The sequence below is a fragment of the Marmota marmota genome, unplaced genomic scaffold, assembly GCF_001458135.2.
Source record: "Marmota marmota marmota unplaced genomic scaffold, marMar, whole genome shotgun sequence".
NCBI classification, from domain to species: domain Eukaryota; kingdom Metazoa; phylum Chordata; class Mammalia; order Rodentia; family Sciuridae; genus Marmota; species Marmota marmota.
This window is the reverse complement of record NW_026000026.1, coordinates 78,326,374-78,345,959: the sequence shown is the minus strand read 5'-3', so window position 1 is coordinate 78,345,959 and position 19,586 is coordinate 78,326,374. Positions and strand designations below refer to the sequence as shown.

Genomic DNA, 19,586 nt, shown 5'->3' with positions numbered 1-19,586 from the left:
CCTACTATAATACCGGCTAATATCTTGGGAACAAGGTTTTCTAAATTCATAGACAACAAAGTGGTCTGCACTGCATTAGCAGATCACATGAGAATTATAGATCTCTTCATAGACTGCTTCTAGCCAAACAATGCCTGTGCAAACTTAAGTTGATTATAAGAATCATAAATTAAATGAAAATATTTTGCCTCTTGCCAAGACTGGTAATTTTCCCTTGTGTGAACAGTTGGGTTAGAAATTGGTAAAGACAGTTATAATCTGCAAAGGTCAAAACATATATCTGTAAAAAGACTAAACCATTTATAATCATTGTGTGAAAGCTTCTAGTTTGATTGAACTTGCCATTTATTTACCTGGATTTTCATCATTTTATACAAGAAATTATTTTGGGAAGTACGGCAAGAGAAGTCAGCTTGTATGTAGTTGGCTATTACCTTTCAAATTATTTAGCTGCTAAAAAGATGAAAATGTATTATTTAGGAATAGAGATGAGTTCCAAAGTACTACTTAGAACAAAGTAATGAATAATTAATGAATTGGTTTTCAGGATATATATATAGCCTTGTAGGTGGTAGAAAGCATACCGATCTAGGATGTAGCAGATGTATGTTTTAGTTCTATCACTGACACTTACCTACACTGTAGCATAACTGTCAGAGAATGAGCCCTAGAATCAGACTCCTTGGTTCAAATTCTGGATCTGACATTAACAGAATAACCTTAGGCAAACCACTTCACTGTACAGAATCTCCTCATTGGTAAAGTAGAGGCTATACTGGTATCCCACAAGGCAGTTCAAAGGATCAGAAGAAATGGTATATGAAATGTTGAGCACAGTATCTGGCATGCAGTTAACATCCAATACAAATTTGCTATTAATCTGCAGACATAAGCCATAAGACCTTGAACAAGTTATGCTTCCATGAAGTTTACCTGTCCTGCTGAATCCCCTAGGATATTGTAAATTTAGGGGTATAATGTTCTGTCAACAGCACTCTTAAATGATATTAGAATTGCCAGCATATGATAATGGTAATGACAGCCTATGGGCTCTAGTACAGAATTAAGTCATGACTGCTGTGTAAGGTGATTCATAGCAATTCTACCCATGGGAAAGCCAGTTACACTGGGCAAAATATTTTAGTGTAGACTACCCTATAAACTACTGCCTTTTATATCGAAAGGAAAGGTACCTTTCTTCAGTCTGATCTTTTTCTCCAGGAGTATGAAGGAATTTACAAAGCCCATACCTACCGCCTAATCTGTCCTCTCTGTGGTGAAGTGTAAGAGCAGGATGGTTTTCTAATTCGTAGTAGAAAGCAATGTGCAGCCCTGACATGAGGGATGCTCCTTGAACCTCATGTAATCACCACATGACCTTGGTCTCACAGCACAGAGCTCTGATACATTGATCCAAAACTCTGCCATAGCCCCTGCCTTGATTCTGGACCCCTGAGTGTCTGCCATGTAGAATTCATTTGCCATTTCCACCCAGCTTGATCTTCAACCCAAGTGGTGAATACTGGGAGTTAGAAAAGGGTAAATATTTACTCTTCTCTGAACAAGAGAAATTTTGGTGTCATTTCATAAAGTAGATAAGGAAAAGTCAGCCTATTACTTTAATAAATGCATTCCAAAACTTTGTGAAAAGAATTAAAGATGAAATACCCATTTTAATTTTCACGTATAGGATTTGCGAAGAAATCAAAAGAGAATAGCGGAGTTAAACGCCACTATAAGAAAATTAGAAGATAGGAACACTTTGCTTGGAGATGAACGAAATGAATTGGTGAGTTGTCCTCAGTTAAGCCCTATATCTTGGAAATAGGTATTATGTTTTAGCAATGTAACATAATAAAAAAGTGAACATATAACAAAGGTACAGTTCAATAAATACTTGCATAGTGGCACACCCAATCCACCTAACCACCACCCAGATGAATGAGTAGATTACCAGCTCTCAAATCCTCTCTTGGGGCCCCTCCCATTCGCCATCCTTCTAAAGATGACCACCGTTTTTGCCTTCTATTCCCATAGACATCACCATTTTTTTTTTTTTTTGTAAAAGGAATCATACAATTTTTACTCTTTTGTGTCTGACTTCTTTTGCTCAGCTTTTTGTGTGTGTGTGATATTCATCCATTGCTATGGAGGATACTTTCTTTACATTATACTATTCAATTAAAATATCATAAAGTACTTATTCATTCTATGGTTAAGGGCTATTTGTGCCTTGTTCCACAACACTTTTAAGCTGTTAAGAATGGTGTTGCTAAATGGTGAAAAACATGTCCATTACTACTAGAGTATCCTGGAGTAGCATATAGGCAGCCTCAGCGGTAATTGCAGTTTCCTAAAGTTTTTTTTTTAACTGTATGCATCTCCATCAACAATGTACAGGGGTTTCAGTTTCTCCACATATGTGCAAAAATGCAAAGATAATTGTTAATTTTAGCCATTTCGGTGCCCATGAGGTATATCTGTATTTTTATTTTAATTTTTACTTTTATCATTATCAATGAGGTTGGGTAACCTTGCAAACATCTCCCAGTCTTTTGGATTCCCTTCAGGTTTTGCCCTTAGTCTTTTGCTTAGTTTCTGTTGTACTGCCTCTAATTTTCTTACTAATATTAAGGCTAAAATGATGAGAAAACATCATTTGTGGGATATTGCATTTAAAATATTCTGCTCTGTGGCTTACTATTTACATTTTTAATGGAGTTGTACATATAGAGGAGTTATTTTCAGCCTTTCATGTTTTAAAAAATACATGCATTTTAGGCAATAATTGTTTTTCCAACTCTTGATTTTTAGCCTCATCTCCCAAGTGTTGAAGTGTCATAATGCACTGCTATTTTACTCAAAATCTTTTCTAATCACGTGTGATTTCTTCTTTGCGCCATGGCTACTTAGAAGTATATGGCTTAATTTCCAAAAATTTGGAGATTTTTTAGTTATCCTTTGATTATAGATTTCTCCCTTGGAAGGCTTCTTTTGGAATTTGTAGAGATTGGCTTTGTGGACTGAGCATATGGTCAATTTTAGAAATGTTTCATGTTCACATGCAAAGAAGATATACTCTATGATTATTAGTTATAGTTTGATTCAAGTTTGTTAAGTCTATTTAAAATTTTTGGTAACCTTGCTGATATTTTTGCCTGCCTGCTTTCCCAAAAGTTTTATCTATCTGCTTCACTCTATCAATTTGCTTTACATATATCTGAAGTTATATTACTAGATGCATATAAATTAGAATTCATTGCATGTTTTGGCGTACTACCCTTTTATCATTATGAAATACTTTCTTTTCTCTAGGACTTGACTTAAAATCTATTGTTAATTTAACAGAATCACATTTTTTTCTTTTAGTGTTTTCATGAATCTGTAAGTGTATATACATAAATATACACACAAACACATATGTATATACTTTACTTTCAATATTTTGTTGTTACATTTAAGATATATTTTTTTAAAAGGAACATTTTGTGGGGGCACCACGGAACTGATTATTGGTCTATGTTTTGTTAGAATTATAGAGATTTCCCTCTCTTTGTGCTTATCTATGTTTTCTGTGAATAGTAAAAGTAAGTAAACTTAGATATTTAAAACTCATGTCATTGGCCTCCAGAAAAGACATAAAGATCAAAATAATGAACCTAGTAGAAGAATTTATTTGTCCGTATGTGTTTTCAATATTTAGTACTAATGATTCAGGCACTGAAGCTCAAGAACTGAGAATTATGTCAGGTTATTTATGGAAATCAATACATATCTGGACTTCCTTATAAAATGGAAGTTTTCAAATGGAAATTAGAATGAAGTAGGAAAGGTGCTGTTTAAGAATCTCCAAGGCAACATTTTCAAATATTCATAGATAGCCAAGCCCCCTACCTCAGCACCTCCCAAAACCACAGACTCTCGATGGCAGGAGTAACTTTAAAAAATCTTCTTAGATGTTTCTGATAACACTTCCCTTTCCTTGTGTTGGTCACTCCTTCCCTAATAACTTTTCATGTTCAGAATCACTACTATGCAAAGAATATACTGATCATGAGAAACTTAACATGGAAACCCATAATATATAAGTAGACTGGTCATAAAATACATCTCCAAACAGGAGAGTTTTGAGAGTAAAACAGGGACCATTTACATTTACCTCAAGACAACATTCAAAAGTTTAGGTCAGTGGTTCTAAATTACAGAAGCAATTTGAGCAGCATTTACATTTGGTTATCACAAATGGCAGGGTGTTACTGACATCTAATGAGCAGAGAGCAAGAAATGCTGCTAAGCATAGCATAGAACATAGAACAACTTCTACAACAAAAACCTTTCTCCAACAATGTCAAAGGTGCTGAGGTAGAAAACCCCCTGCCTTAGAACTGGGAAAATGAGAGTCACCTTTGGTTATGCATGGATAACAATAAAATCATACTTTGCCAAGACTTGGTGAAAATTGTATTCTTAACAGAAACATCAATGCAGTTTTTGTTCAATATATCTCTTCTTTAAAAATAAATAACTTTAATATGAATCAAGAGATCTCAGCAAAATCTCTGAGGAAATGGATGAACTTTTGGAGACGAGCAGGCTTGGATTCAGGACATGCTTACATTACTTGGTGACCCTGTGATCTGGATGAGCTGCTTTGTCACTGTGAGACAATGAGAGGCCATCCCAGTTCCAGGGAAGGGGGCTGAGCATAATGGGGTAAACAGGCAGGAGCAGCTAAAGAGAGCTCTTACTCTTGAGTGTTTCCAAAAGCATTATCTCTGCAGCACCTCCTTTAGGGTAATAGAGATACAGGGTTTTAAAGAAAGTGATGAAAAGCCTTAGAGGAATCTGGAAACAAAGAAGCAGACCTGTTAAATGGAGGATTGGAATGTCAGTGAAGCAGACAAAGGGACTCTGAAGGTACTTTCTCTCCCATCAATTGACTCCCCTCTCCAAACCGAGACAAATTCTGATGTTCCTTCCTAGTTAAAACGTGTGCGGGAAACGGAAAAGCAATGTAAACCTCTCCTGGAAAGGAACAAGTGCCTCGCCAAGAGAAATGATGAGCTGATGGTGTCTTTGCAACGCATGGAGGAGAAACTAAAAGCCGTCACCAAGGAAAATTCAGAAATGGTGCGTACTGCAGGCTCAGCAGAACTCAAGTTTCCTTCCCTATATTCCTTCCTTTTTTGTAATAGCCTGACTTACTGTTTTCTTTCTGCTTATTTTTGAAGTATCTTGCTATTTGGGTTTTTCCTTATGTAAGCAAGGAAGCTTTAAGGAGGAAAGCAAGGGAAGCCTGCTGCCTCAGAATTTTATGGGGTTTCTAAATTTACAGAACTGGAGGAGTGCTTCCAGGAGTCTGCACACTCTCCAAAAGCAAAGCTTCAGTGTGTTTCCTCAACCATAGAAACCTTCTTCCAATGTACCCTTTACAGAACTGTACAGAGGGACACCTCTAAGAACTGGCATAGTAGTTGGAAAATAGAAACCGTCACTGGCATTAGGTGTGGACAGGTGATATGGTAATGCACTCCTTAACAGATTTCCAACACATCTATAGAGGTCTCCAGAAAATCCCCCAATGACTTAAACATAGTATCACAGATAAAACACACTTGAGGTTTTGAGTTGGTGTGTGTAGAAACACACATTCTAACTGGAAAATGTTTAGGTGGAGCCTCATAAACTTCCTGCCCATGTTTTGTAGTAATGACTGAACTTTGGCATTTTTTAAAGTTTCCACGTGTATCTCTTCTTTTCAAATCCAGAGAGAAAAAATAACATCGCACCCACCTTTGAAGAAATTAAAATCTCTGAATGACCTCGACCAAGCTAACGAAGAACAAGAGACAGAGTTTCTAAAACTTCAGGTTATTGAACAGCAGAACATTATTGACGAGCTCACAAGGGTAGGTTCTGGATCAATCTGTAAACTCTACACTGATCCCAAGGACAAGTAGTGTGTTGTCAGCTTTTTATCACTGTGATGAAAAAAACTGAAAAGAACAATTAGAGGAGGAAAAGTTTATTTGGCTCACAGATTCAAAGGTCTCAGTCCACAGACTCCATTGCTCTTGACCCAAAGTGAGGCAGAACATCATGGCAGAGGGGCGTGGAGGAGGAAAGCAGCTCAGGTCTTGACAATCAGGAAGCAGAGAGAGCTCCACTCATCGGGGACAAAATATAAACCCCAAAGACATGCGCCCAGTGACCCACTTCATCCAGCCATTCCCCAACTATCTACACTTATCACCCAGTTAATCCACATTAGTGGAGTGATGCACTGATTATATTAAAGTTCTCATAACCTAATCATTTCACCTCTAAACTTTCTTGCATTGTCTTATACATGACCTTTTGAGGGATATCTCATATCTAAACCATAACACATAGCCAACAAATCAACATACAGTGGAAGTACTTAATGATTTTGGATTAACCCCAGAGGCCCAAGTTTACATGTTCAGTATATAATTATGTTTAGGAGACTCTATTTCAGAGATATTTTATATTGTTAAACTGCTTTAGACCTTTTCATTTATAATCCTTTGTTAACCAATTTGGTAGCATAAATAATAGCTGCAAAGCACTTTAAAAGAACCTTGAAATGAATTGTTATGTAAGTTTGCAGGGTGAGTGTGTGTCTTACAATTGTCTTCCAGTATTAGAATCCTGAGACTAAATATTTTGCTTATAGTAACAGGACCATATATCTCTTGCTACCCAACACTGAATCAGTGTCTAACACAGATGCCATTTAGTAATTATTTTCTGAATAAACAACAACATAATTACATGACAGAACTGGAATTCCAGTCCAAATTTTCTGACCATGTTTCAGTCCCTGCTGTATAGGTAGGACAATTACTGCTACTGATCACATCTGGCTGAGGTTTGTGTTACCTGCAACAAGGGCTGAGACCTTGGAAACCTTTGAGTTCTCTTCTTTGCCTCTCTGCCTTTATTCTAAGAATGATATCCTTGATTCCTTGCACTTCAGGATCAACCAAGCCCCACACTTGAAAAACTAGAGACAGGGGTTAGGCAATAGTCTGCCAAGTGGTTGAGCAAGATAGTTCACTGTCATTAAGAGAGGGAAACTTATGACTTTGGTTGTAAATTATTTATTGTTTATCCTTCAAACAACTTCTATGTTGACTATATGCTGTAATGCATACACTAATTAGGAGGGTTATCTAAGTATTGTAATGCATGTACATTTCAAAAGTCTCAACTACAGCTAGGTGCAGTGATGCATGCCTGTAATCCCAGTAACTCAGGAGGCTAAGGCAGGAGGATGGCAAGTTTGAGACCAACCTCAGCAACTTAGCAAGGCCCTAAGGACTTAGGAAGACCCTGTCTCAAAATAAAACATTAAAAAAAAAAAAAAGCCTGGAGATGTGGCTGAGTGGTTAGTTAAGCAACCCTGGGTTCAATCCCCATTACCAAAAAAAAAAAAAAATAGTCTCAACTACAGTGAGGTGTCAAGATCAAAATGTTTTTAACTTGTAAAGACAAAAAATCAAAAAGCCTAAATACCATTTGCTTAAAACACATTACTTTTCAAATGTGGTATGAAGCTCTGGGTTCCTCACATCATTTCCACAATGTAATAACTCATAAATATCACATTTTCACAAGTCCAGGAATTTACCTCACTTTCAAAATCCTGGATTTAAGCTATAAGTTTCATAAGAATTCTGGGCTATTTAGGCATGTTGATCAGAACATCTGCTTTAAACTTGTGCAGTAAATACACAGAGTGCTTAATAAGCAATCCCCAAATTCCCTCAGTATCTCCATTCATAGCAAAAACAAATAAAAAAAAGATACTATAATTCCCCCATAAAAATAAATAAATAAAAATAAAACAAAACAGAAACACTGAATAAATCCAGTGAACTAGGATCCAAACAAGTTTCCACAAATAGCCAAAAGATAGCTTTCTGTACTTTACAAATGAAAAAAATAAAAGAATAAAGGTTCATTTTATTGTGAAATGCTACTTTCTAAACACAAATCTAAAGTAATCTGGGGTCTGGGAAAATAGAAGAACTGTGCTTTGTGGATATATAAGTAATGATATATAAAACTGTTCGATTTTTAAGTATAAATAAAACCGAGGGATTCTGATTAGGAACACAGTACACTTCCTGATGGTGAGGCCTCAAAACCAAAAGTTGCCAAAATTTTCCAAACAAAAATCTTATTTTGAGGGGCTAGGGATGTGGCTCAAGCGGTAGCGCGCTCGCCTGGCATGCATGCGGCCCGGGTTCGGTCTTCAGCACCACATACAAACAAAGATGTTGTGTCCGCCAAAAATTAAAAAATAAATATTAAAAAATTCTCTCTCTTTCTTTCTCTCTTAAAAAAAAATCTTATTTTGAAGAAAAATTTGTAAGGCCTCAAGGGAAAAACCAATTTGTTTTTTGCAAAAAAAAAAAAAAAACCTGTATGGATATACCAACTAGTTCTCAAAATCCGTTATCTGTTTTACAGGACAGAGAAAAGCTCATCCGTAGGAGAAAGCATAGAAGAAGTTCCAAGCCAATTAAGGTAATGAGAAAACTAGGTTATCAGGCATTTGCCACAAATAGACAGAGAGGTGAGCTTACCAAGGAATATTCCTGCAAAAATGTGATAAATCAGATGTTCCTGAACTCAGCAAACCAGGAGCTTTATTTGCTGAAAGAAATTCTTCTCTTGACATTTCTCAGAGTCTGAAAATAAACGTGTTTGCTTTAATATGACTTTTTCTGAATGGAGAAGCCACTAAGTTCAATGTAGAAAGGCTTGCTTAACAAATTGAAAAGTTACAATCCAAGAACACACAAGATGTAGACATGCTTTGATGTCTCCCTCTGGATAATATCAGAGTTTTCTGCTCATTCTATCAGTACATTTTCATTATTCACTTGAACAATAAATTTTATTGATAATGACATTCTTAATCCACCAGTATCAGGATGGCCTCTTAGTGCCCACAGAAGTCTTGTTATTTAGTTTGTTTGGTTTCAGTGTTTGTTTTTACTAAGTGCCTCATTTGATTTGGATATGGAATTAGATGGCCAGACTTAAGTTCTGATGATCCTCTTCATAAATGCCTAACTTTTTAAAGAATATTTTATTGACCCTAAGAAAAATGTTTTTTTGTATGTTCTTACCTGTAAAATTAGGTTAGAGAAGGCATTATATATTGCATAATGTTAGCATTTAGATGCCTGGATTTTCAAAGTCCTGTGAGCACATTTTAAATACCAGAAAGAGTAAATTACATTAACTCTTCAAGATAAAAAATGTAATGTAAAAGAGGCTATAATATTAATTAATACCCTTTGAATAAGTCAGAAATGAAATAACATGGGAGAAATATTCATTGCTACTGTTGTGCTTCTGCCTAATATTTTTCTCTCATCAAAGAAGCATTACAGGATGTCTCCCGTGCTCATCCACATGTATGTCGGCATGGTGTTTTGACATGCCAGCTTTCCCATGTGTAGTTGTGTCAGTCAACACATGCTTTCCCTCTGCTTAGAGGCCTGTTTTGGACCCATTCATTGGCTATGATGAGGACTCTATGGATTCAGAGACATCTTCCATGGCCTCCTTCAGAACAGACCGAACACCAGCTACTCCCGACGATGACCTCGATGAGGTAAGCTCTTCTGTTTCTCTAGTCTTGTGTGATGTTGTCACCAAATCTTTCCTTTAAGGGAAAGAAAAAAAATCACTTTTCATCTCCTTTATGACCCACACAGAGTGATCTCATAACAGTGACCATGTCTGAGACCACAGTTTGCCTTATTCCTTCTTGATAAGTAACATCATCTGTGTCATGTGAAACTTCTAGAAACTGCTCTGCAATTCAGCTCTATAAGTTGAAGACTTCTTTCAAAATAAAAGTTACTCTCCAACATCCTTCATCTCGGGAAATTGTGAGCCCACAAAGAAGCTCAGGGGTTTTCTGTATAGAATCTAAGGCTCTCTGATCCACCCTCAACAGACCAATCTAGGTGGTTTCATTACAGTGAAGAATCCAGGACCCAAACACACATCCCTTGACTTGGGATCTGAGGGGTAAATATCCCCCAGTCTTCAATTTTCACAAAACTCCCTAGTGATTGTGTAAGTCCTGAAGTTTAGGACCTTGAGCTATAAACAGGTTTTTTTTTTAGAATAATTTATCTGCAAAAGAAGTCGTGGATATGAATTATTGAAAAGAAGTAAAATTTTGAGTATCATCTTACTTTGATTTAGATCCAAAATCCATGTACTTATTTGCATTTGGATCTAAGTTGTCTGATATCCAATCATAAATGGGTAATAATCAGAAATGAACAAGTGAGTAAATGCTTCTTTTTAAAATTCGTTTCTTACACATTTCTGCAATGTCTGTCTTGAGAGTATTACAGTACTTTTGTCCACATATACACTTGAGAATTAAAAATGAAATCAAACAGAATGTTAAATCAAACAACTTTCCTTCCCTATAAACAGTGGGTGAATGTTAGTTATTGCTTACCTGGAACACAGAACCTGAATTAACACAATCACTTTGGGCCTTTTTGTTGTTTGTTTGTATTTTAACCTCAAGAGTTTAGCAGCTGAAGAATCTGAGCTACGATTTCGACAATTGACAAAAGAATACCAGGCCCTCCAAAGAGCATATGCCCTGCTACAGGAGCAGACGGGAGGCATCATCGATGCTGAGCGAGAAGCCAAGGTTGGTGCTCCACTGCCCAGAGCACTCTGAATTAGGTTGGAGAGGTTGCAGCATGGATCTCAGCAACAGGAAAATGTCAGTCAGTAGCACCCTTCTCTCCTCCAAGGCTTTTGAACTGTTTTAATTTTTTTGTCAATACACCTTGGATCTAAAGACATTAAAAACAACCTAGATTGATGCTTTTGTTGAGTATGTAGTATCTCATTCTTGCCATCTGAAAACTTTGATTTTCAAAGCTAGACAATATTGGTTTTAATTTCTTGCAAAGAAAAAAAAATAACTTTTATCTTTTTGGCTAGCTAGTTTCTTTTCTTTGTAAATAATTACATAATATTACATTGGACAGCTCACCCAGAATTTTCACAGACTCTATCTCACTTAATTCCAGTGAGAGCTCCCTAAGGCAGTTATTTTATAAAAAGGGAGTTTAAGACTCAGAAAGGTTAACTTAATTGCCCAAGTTCACACAGCTGGTAAATGGCAAAGCTGGGATATCACTCCTCTCTCTCTCTCTCTCTCTCTCTCTCTCTCTCTCTCTCTCTCGTTGTCAATGGACCTTTATTTATTTATTTACTTACATGCAGTGCTGAGAATCAAACCCAGTGCCTTACACATGCTAGGCAAGTGCTCTGCCTCTGAGCCACAACCCCAGCCCTCCACCTCATATCTTCCTGGGTCAAATGTTCTTTCTCTTATATCATAAGTACCTCGTACAAGCCTATCTTGAAGGAAGGAAGAAAGGCAGGCAGGAAGGGAGGGGTGGGGTAAGGAAAAAAGGAAAAAAAAATTAAAACATGCTACTGATATTTAACATTTATTGAGTGCTGACTGTGTTACAGACACTGTGTGGAGTACTCTACATGCATCTATGTAATCCTAAAAAACTCTATGAAAAAAATCACTTAGTAGAAGTTAAATGTACCTAGTTTAAGTTAAATTATTTACCTTAGGTCACAAAGACATGAACCTAGCCTTCTGACTTCAAAGTTATAGTCATCACAGTATTCCTACCTCATAGACTGAGGGAGCGTTTGTATCCAGTGATTTTGTTTTTGAAGGGACTACAATATACTGAATTTTTTTTTTTTTTTTGGTGCCAGGTATTGAACTCAGGAGCATTTAACCAAGGAGCCACATGTCCATTCTTTTTTTACATTTTATTTAGAGACAGGATCTTACTGAGTTGCTTAGGGCCTCACTAAGTTGCTGAGGCAGGCTTTGAACTCCCTCCTCAGCCACCCAGGCTGCTGGGGTTACAGGTGTGCGCTACTACGCCCGGCCAATATACTGGAGAGTACTGTGGCAACTGCTGTCAGTTGTTTAGAAGGAAAGATGGCTATTACAATTATATATGTTAAATGGTAGCATACACGTACATATACACATTTGAATACATAAGGGAGTAAGCATTTNCCAAAATCGAGAACTGGTGCTCTTGGGAAGGTTGAGTGTTCCTATAAGAAACCTCGTTGTCCTTAGTGCCAGCCCATGAACTCAACTCTGTGGACAGCTGATCTAATTGTTTCACTAACTACCAGGACCAGCAAATATCCCATTACTGACCCAATTCAAGATTTCAGAATGTAGAATCTCCTTTACAATCTGAGTCAATTTCTAGAGATATCTGAAAGTTCATTGAACCACTGAGATCTAGAGTTTAAAAAAAAAAATTGAGTTAAGGGCTGGGATATAGCTCAGTGCTGGAGCACTTGTCTAATATTTGTGAAAGCCTGGTTTACATCCCCAGCACTGCAAGAAGAGAAGAAGAAAAAACTTGAGTTGATTACATTAATTCATATCCCATAATTTCACCACCTTTCCTTTCCTATTAATTTCAGAGATGTCTAATAATAAGTGTTATTTCATTTTTATAATGAAAAATTATTCCCAGTATGTCTTAAATCTGATTTCCTTTATTTATTTTTTTTTTAATTTGGTCCAAAAGGAGAAATTTTGAGCTCTGGCTTCTAAGAATAAATTTAAAAGTAAATATTTTTAACTTTAAAAGTATATGTTTGGGTGAGTAAGATTCATTCTGTGATAAAAAGAAATGGACTCTGGATTTGTATTTCTAAATCTAAAATTTTAAATACTTACTGTGTATAATGCCCACCCACACAGCTAGTGTCAAAGGAAGCCCAAAGTCTATTGTCGTTCATAAAGATTTTCTGATCCCTTATATCCATAGATGACTCAGACAAGAAGCCTGTCTTCAGGAGGAGGCACATTTGTACACAGCTAACTTAATTTTATGTTTCATCATGTTGTATAAATGTCCTGTAAGAAAGTCCTATAGGAAAACAGAAAGAAGAGGTGTCACTTCCAAATGGGTAGACTCCCCCCACCCCAGGAAAGTTCTTATGGACCTCAGAGCTTGGTGCCCAAGAAATGTAGGGTTTTGTCTGTAAAAAAGGAGATAGGGAAGTGCTTTTCAGAAAGAAAAGACAGAGTTCTAGAAGAATCACTTCATCTGGGTAGATTGAGGTTGTCAGATTCTAGTGTGTATGTGGTTGGTCATGTGAGTACATAGAGGATTTTTAGGAATGATACTGATACATTTAAAACTGGATTTAAAGTTAGATGGTGAACAGATTACTAAAGTATTTGAATTTCATAATTAGGAGTTTGCCCTTATTCTGTAGGTAATTGGAATTTAGTGAAGTTTTGTATAAGATAAATGTTGTTTTTAAAAAATTATTTTACATTTCAAAACCCTTAAGAGCATAAATGTCAAATATTATCACCACAAAAATGTCAAGTATTTTAGGTTCTGGATGAATTAACTGGCTTGACTTAATTATGCCACATATATTCACAAATTATAACATCACTTTTACCCTATAAATCTATACAATTATAAATTGTCCATTTACAATAAAATATACTTCCCTGACAAGTGGTATCTCCAGAATTGAGAGGTGTCGATACCCCTTATAGAAATCCTTGACTTTGTTCTACTCCACTATGTCTGTCCCACAAGAGCATATGAGTAGCTCACATTTACTATTCACAGGAGGCTTGGACTTTATTTCCCAAAACAGAGATTTCTTCCATCATTTTTCTCTATGACTCAGACATCTTAGCTGGAGGATAACTAAAAGGAAAACCAAAAACTATTTTATTCGCATCTTCTTGGGAATTTTTTCATGGCCTAGATGATTGATTCACCAAGGGAGTTAACACTAGCCATGCTTGCTTTGCAAAGTTGTAGTTGCTTTTTGCAATGCTCACCTAACTTCAGGATTTACTTTATTAGATAGAAAAACAAGAGGCAGAAAATCACCGGCTACAACAGGAACTACAGGACGCCAGAGACCAGAATGAGCTGCTGGAGTTTCGAAACCTAGAACTAGAAGTAAGGAGATGATGATGATGGTGATGATGATGATGATAAAACCCACTGAGCACCTTGGATAGGGGCTGAAAGAAGCATTTCAAATTCATACTCTCACATGGACCTCACAATCACTCTCCAGATCTTATCACCAAGGCAACTAAAATTAAGTCCCCCAAGTCCCCCAAGCTGTGAGTGGTAAAACCTTGAGGCAAATCAGAACTGTGTGCTCACATTCAAAAACAGGTGCTTTTCAAACACCTATGCCTTTATACACAAGTCTGATGATTTTTAAATAATTTAAATAATAAATTTAAACCTCATTATGACTTCATTGCTTTTCAATAATATCCATCTTTCATTGAATCTTGACTCCGAAATGTCACTTCAAGAATTGTATTTCAAAATATGTTAGAGAAAATACTTTAGTTAAATTTGAATTGCTAAATAAACTTATTAGTCTATAAAACATTTATGCAAAAGTATACTAAGAAGCAAGGTAACATGTTTTAGGAAATACTTGATTAAGTGGGGGAAATTCAGATGTTTGACTTTGGTTTTTTTTTTTAAATACAACATAAATCAAATCAGATTTTGATTGTATCATGCAAAATTTGGCTTATGGTCAAGTTGAATATGTTAATATGTAAAATTGCAAGGAAAATTACTGTATTATTTTTCTGTTATTTTACCAGTGATTTCTTCTTGAGGTTATTTCAAATTAGACCTGGATAAAAAGTTAGTAGTTTATATCCTTCAGGAAAGAAGAGTTAGGCATCTTTTACATCTACAGATCTCACTCAAAATGATTGAGTGGATTGAAAAGGCTATTTGCTACCATAAACTTCCTTGCAAGGCCACTCTTCGATATCTGAAAGTTCTAAATATTTATACAGTTGAAACAGGAACTTCGCTTTCTGCATTTCTCTAATAAAAATATTTGCAAGAATGAATGTCACTATCTATCCATTTTTCTCCCATTTCACTTAGTTGACTGGTCAGTGTTTTTCTATTAAATTTAAGCATGAACACCTGGAGTTTAATTTTTTGGGTGGGGAGGGCAATAGACATATTGATACACTGCTGAAATTGCATAAAGAGACAACTGGTTTAGTGTTTAATCAGTTGCTCCTTATTTTAAAAATTCTCACATATTCTTTGCTGTATTTCAAGGAGAGAGAGAGGCGATCCCCTCCATTTAATCTACAAATCCACCCATTCTCAGATGGTGTGAGCGCTCTACAGATCTACTGTATGAAAGAAGGTGTCAAGGTAGGCACACATGAAATTTTTTGTTTTTAGAAATTAGAAAAATTACCCACAATAAAAAATTAAAAAAAAAAAAAGAAAAAAAAAGAAATTAGAAAAACTGAGAATTGGAAAAGGGGAAATTGTTCATGATTGTTTTTTCAATCACTGAATACAAACCATGTAGGAATTGCAAATAGTCACATCTGTTGGAAAAATCAATAAGAATATAAATGTGTCACACATACATGAACAGTAAGGACACAGGCAGTCATAATTATTTAGAACAGAGCAGTTCTGTTCTAATATCTTATTTATTAAGATAATTAGCCTTAATTAATGAGGGGAAATGTGAAAGTAAGTCAATACTTCACGTAGCATATATCAAGACTGAAATGTAGCTCTGTGGTAGCGCTTGCTCAGCATGTGCAAGGTTATGGGTTCCATTCCCAGCATTGCAAAAATTAAAAATTTTAAAAATGAGAGAGAGAGAGAAGCATATTGCAAGTCTGCAGATAAAAATGCATCTGATGAGCCCCTTTGTTGTGACTTTCTAGGTGCTGTGGAATTCATTATTATGGGATTTGGGAATTAGAAGACATCTTTGAAATCATCTAGTTTGCTTGATATATTTAATTTAGAGAGGATTTCCACTTTGGAAGTGCTTCAGTTTTATAACATGTCACTTATTTAATAAAATAAAATCTACCCTTAGTGTTAATGGAATAAGGTGAAATTGAAGTATCTGCATTTCCCAGAAAATGTATTGTCCTTCCGTGTAATGAAATTGCACTGTGAGTTTCTCTTCCTGAGCTGCAGCTGTTATGCCTCCTGCTAGTCCTGGTCTCTCTTTTACCCTCTGCATGGCCAGACTGCTCCTACTCTGAGCTGCCAAACATGCCTGCTTCAGTTGCCTTCTCTCTTCCTATCACATAGAGATAGACTTTGCCTTTCCTGGTAGCAGGGCTCTGCTGTGCTGTTGTTTGAACATGAATAGGAGGAGGGAGTGGTATAATGAGGTTTAAAAAAAGTGGGATATAAATTAGTCAATAAAATTGTGCATCCTTGGCTTCCATCACTTCAACCACTTCATAGTGTTTAAACTTCTGGCCTTTTTCCTAGGTTACATGAAAATTTGTAAATCAAAGCAAATTTTAATTTAATTTTAATTAAATGAAAACAGGGATTTTTTTCCTCAGATTTTTTTCTTGGATAAATCTTAATTTAATTCCAATGGATTAGAAATCCTAATTCTAAACAACCTAGTGGATGTAACTTATATCCAAGAGAAATGATTCAGAGTTTAGCTGCTCCAAACAAATACAAGAACCAGAGTCTTCCATGAGCTATTCCCCAAAGGATGAAATTAATCTAACCATATAAAAAAAAGGAATTGCTTTGTAGTTTTCTACATTGACAGTCAAAATTAACCAAACCAGGATTCCTTTAATTAGAACAAAATCGATTCTTTATATTACCTTTTTTGATGCCTGAAACATATCATAATTGGAAAAAAATTGGCAATTATAAGAATAAAAGTTAATACCCCAAGTCCGTACTTCATGCTAGACTCTCACACAGCCTCATTCTGTATACCACCCTATGAGGTAGATATTTATTATCTCTGTTCTGCATCTGAGACAGCTGAGAATGAACTGTTAAGTAGAATTCCCAAGTTCATACGGCTGTTAAGAAGCAAGAGTGGAAACTCAAAACAAGGTATGCCTCATGGAAGACAGCCCACAGACATAATGGCCCTAAAACGACTTCACTGAATTGGTGACTGGCACTGGTAGATTGGGAAGCCACATTCATCTCTTTGACTTCAATGCATCTTCTTGATTTTGCAGGATGTGAATATCCCTGATCTCATAAAGCAGCTTGATATCTTGGGCGATAATGGGGTAAGTAATGAATTGATTAAGTATGATAAAGATATGAATGTGCCTAAACAAGAGATAAGAAATACCAGTATATCATATACATGAAATAATAGCAAGTGAGACACCATTTTCACTTACAGATGTAGCTCCCTTGGGAGATTCTACAATTTATTAAACAACTTTGCCAAAGGGGATGTTAGGATCTGTAGGAGGTAGTAGCAGAAATGGGACCTGGTAGAGTGCTTTTCATGGGCAGGTTTCAGATCTGAATGCTGACCACATCTGCAGTCATTAAGGCTAATTACTATCTGACTGTTGCTCAGAGGCATCCAGTATAAAATTAATCAGTCAGGCATTTGCAAATGCTGCTAAATACTAGGGTTGCTGGCAGCTCCATAAAAACGAAGCAGAAAGCTATAATCCTTTTTCTTTCTAAAAACTCCTTCTAGACAGGGTCGAGGCATATTAATTCAGTGGGGGATCATTCATTGTGATACTAGCTGAATGATGTATGCAAGTTCAAGCAGTCACTGTTTATTCTGAAAAATTATCAAAGGAGAAAACAAAATCTACGGAATCACATCAAAACAGCTATGAAGAGTGTTCTTTATTTTATTTGATTTCTGTTTTTCTCATAAAATAGCTATTAATGAAGTATCCTTGCAGTGACACAAAATCAAATCAGAATTAGGGAAATGTAAAAAAAAAAAAAAGAAAAAGAAATCACACTTGATATGCCTCTTTCAGGTTTTGGATTAACTACTGGGAATTATTACTAAGCAATAGGAATTTGTTAAGCTTTTGTGCATACATAAAGAGTAGCATCTATGGCATTAGTTATTTTCTGTAGTATAAATATAAATATATTCAGCTTATTGCCTTTCTCTTTTATTTTTCACAGAATTTAAGAAATGAAGAACAAGTGGCCATCATTCAGGCCAGTACTGTGCTGTCCCTAGCAGAGAAGGTAGGTAATAAGTCCTATTAACATATCATCATCTCCATGTCTGGTTTAACATCTAAAGAATAGGGTAGAATATGGAGGACATTCCCTTTGCACAGGACTTTGCATTAATGAATATGTAATAAATGTGACCCAACTCAGATTGAATGAGAATATAAAATATGAGTGTGTGTGTGTGTGTATGTGTGTGTGTGTATAAATTTTTTTTTTAAGTATACACACTGATTTAGGATAATTTTAACCTTGAAGTCCCTATAAAGTATATTATTCTTGGGGCTAGGATGGTGGCTCAGTGGTGGAGCACTGGACTAGCATGTGTAAGGCACTGGGTTCAATTCTCATTACCACATAAAAATAAATAAATAAAGGTATTGTGTCCATCTACAGCTAAAAAATTGATAATATTTTAAAAAACGTATATTGTTCTTAAAAAGGGGAACTTCTGGGCTACATTGTTCAATCCATCCTAACCAAGCTGGGAAGCCAGTAAAGAAGGATTTTGTTGAGAGGAGGTAACCTGGAGCACCATTCTTGTCACATTCTTCCTTGGGTGTACACATACATATTGTTCTCCATTGATTCTGTAGCTTGGCCAGGGTTCACTGCAGTCCCATTCAGAAAGCCCTGTGTAGGGACTGTCAGGAGAAAAGCAACACTGGTGTGCTCTTGCCCCCTTGTGTCCAACCATGGTAAGTGGCAAGGAAAGAAAGAAATGGAGAAGCCAGATAACTGGTTGTGTTCAGTGCACCTCGGTACAAATGCATACTTGAGAGTCACGTGCACACCTTTGGGTAAAATTAGAGTTGTACTGTATACATTCACTGAGATGCTTTTTAAGTTCTGAGATGCAGAAAAATCTGTTGGAGATTAAATGAAGCCAAGCACATATAGACAGCTTTCTCTAATCTGAAATGAGGGAATTCTACAGGTCAAAATATGTTACTCCAGGGGCTGGGACTATATAGCTGATTGGTAGAGCACTTGCATAGCACAGGTAAGGCACTGGGTTCAATCTTCAGCACCACATAAAAAAGTAAACAAATAAAGTTATAATTTTTTTTTTAATATGTTACTCCAAATAGTGACACAGAAGGGAAAAGGTAGATGGGGGAAGGGAAGAGCAAGAAAGAAGTTTTTTTACAAAATAAAAAGGATACTTAAGAAATATTAAATTCTCCTTTATTAATCCTGATGTAGGGAAACCAAGTGTTGTGGGGGTTTTTTGTTTTTGTTTTTGTTTTTAAAGACATTTATTTTGGCTAAGCAGATTGGCACATGCCTGTAATCCCAGCAACTTGGGAGGCTGAGGAAGGAGGAGCACAATTGTGTTCAAAGCCAGCCTCAGCAACTTAGTGAGACCATGTCTCAAAATAAAATATAAAAAAGGCTGGGAATGTGGCTCAGTGGCTGAGCAAAAAAAAAAAAAAAAAAAGA

At 36.1% G+C, this 19,586-nt stretch overlaps 1 protein-coding gene across 1 annotated transcript in view; it reads left to right on the top strand.

The window, feature by feature from the left end:
• Jakmip2 (janus kinase and microtubule interacting protein 2) overlaps window positions 1-19,586 on the top strand; it is a 156,421-nt gene that overhangs the window by 109,109 nt on the left and 27,726 nt on the right. Inside the window, 10 exon segments of the mRNA XM_048811746.1 lie at window positions 1,691-1,789; window positions 4,984-5,130; window positions 5,769-5,909; window positions 8,500-8,556; window positions 9,536-9,655; window positions 10,595-10,798; window positions 13,980-14,078; window positions 15,231-15,329; window positions 17,156-17,209; window positions 18,090-18,155. Coding sequence (XP_048667703.1) covers window positions 1,691-1,789; window positions 4,984-5,130; window positions 5,769-5,909; window positions 8,500-8,556; window positions 9,536-9,655; window positions 10,595-10,798; window positions 13,980-14,078; window positions 15,231-15,329; window positions 17,156-17,209; window positions 18,090-18,155 — 1,086 coding nt within the window.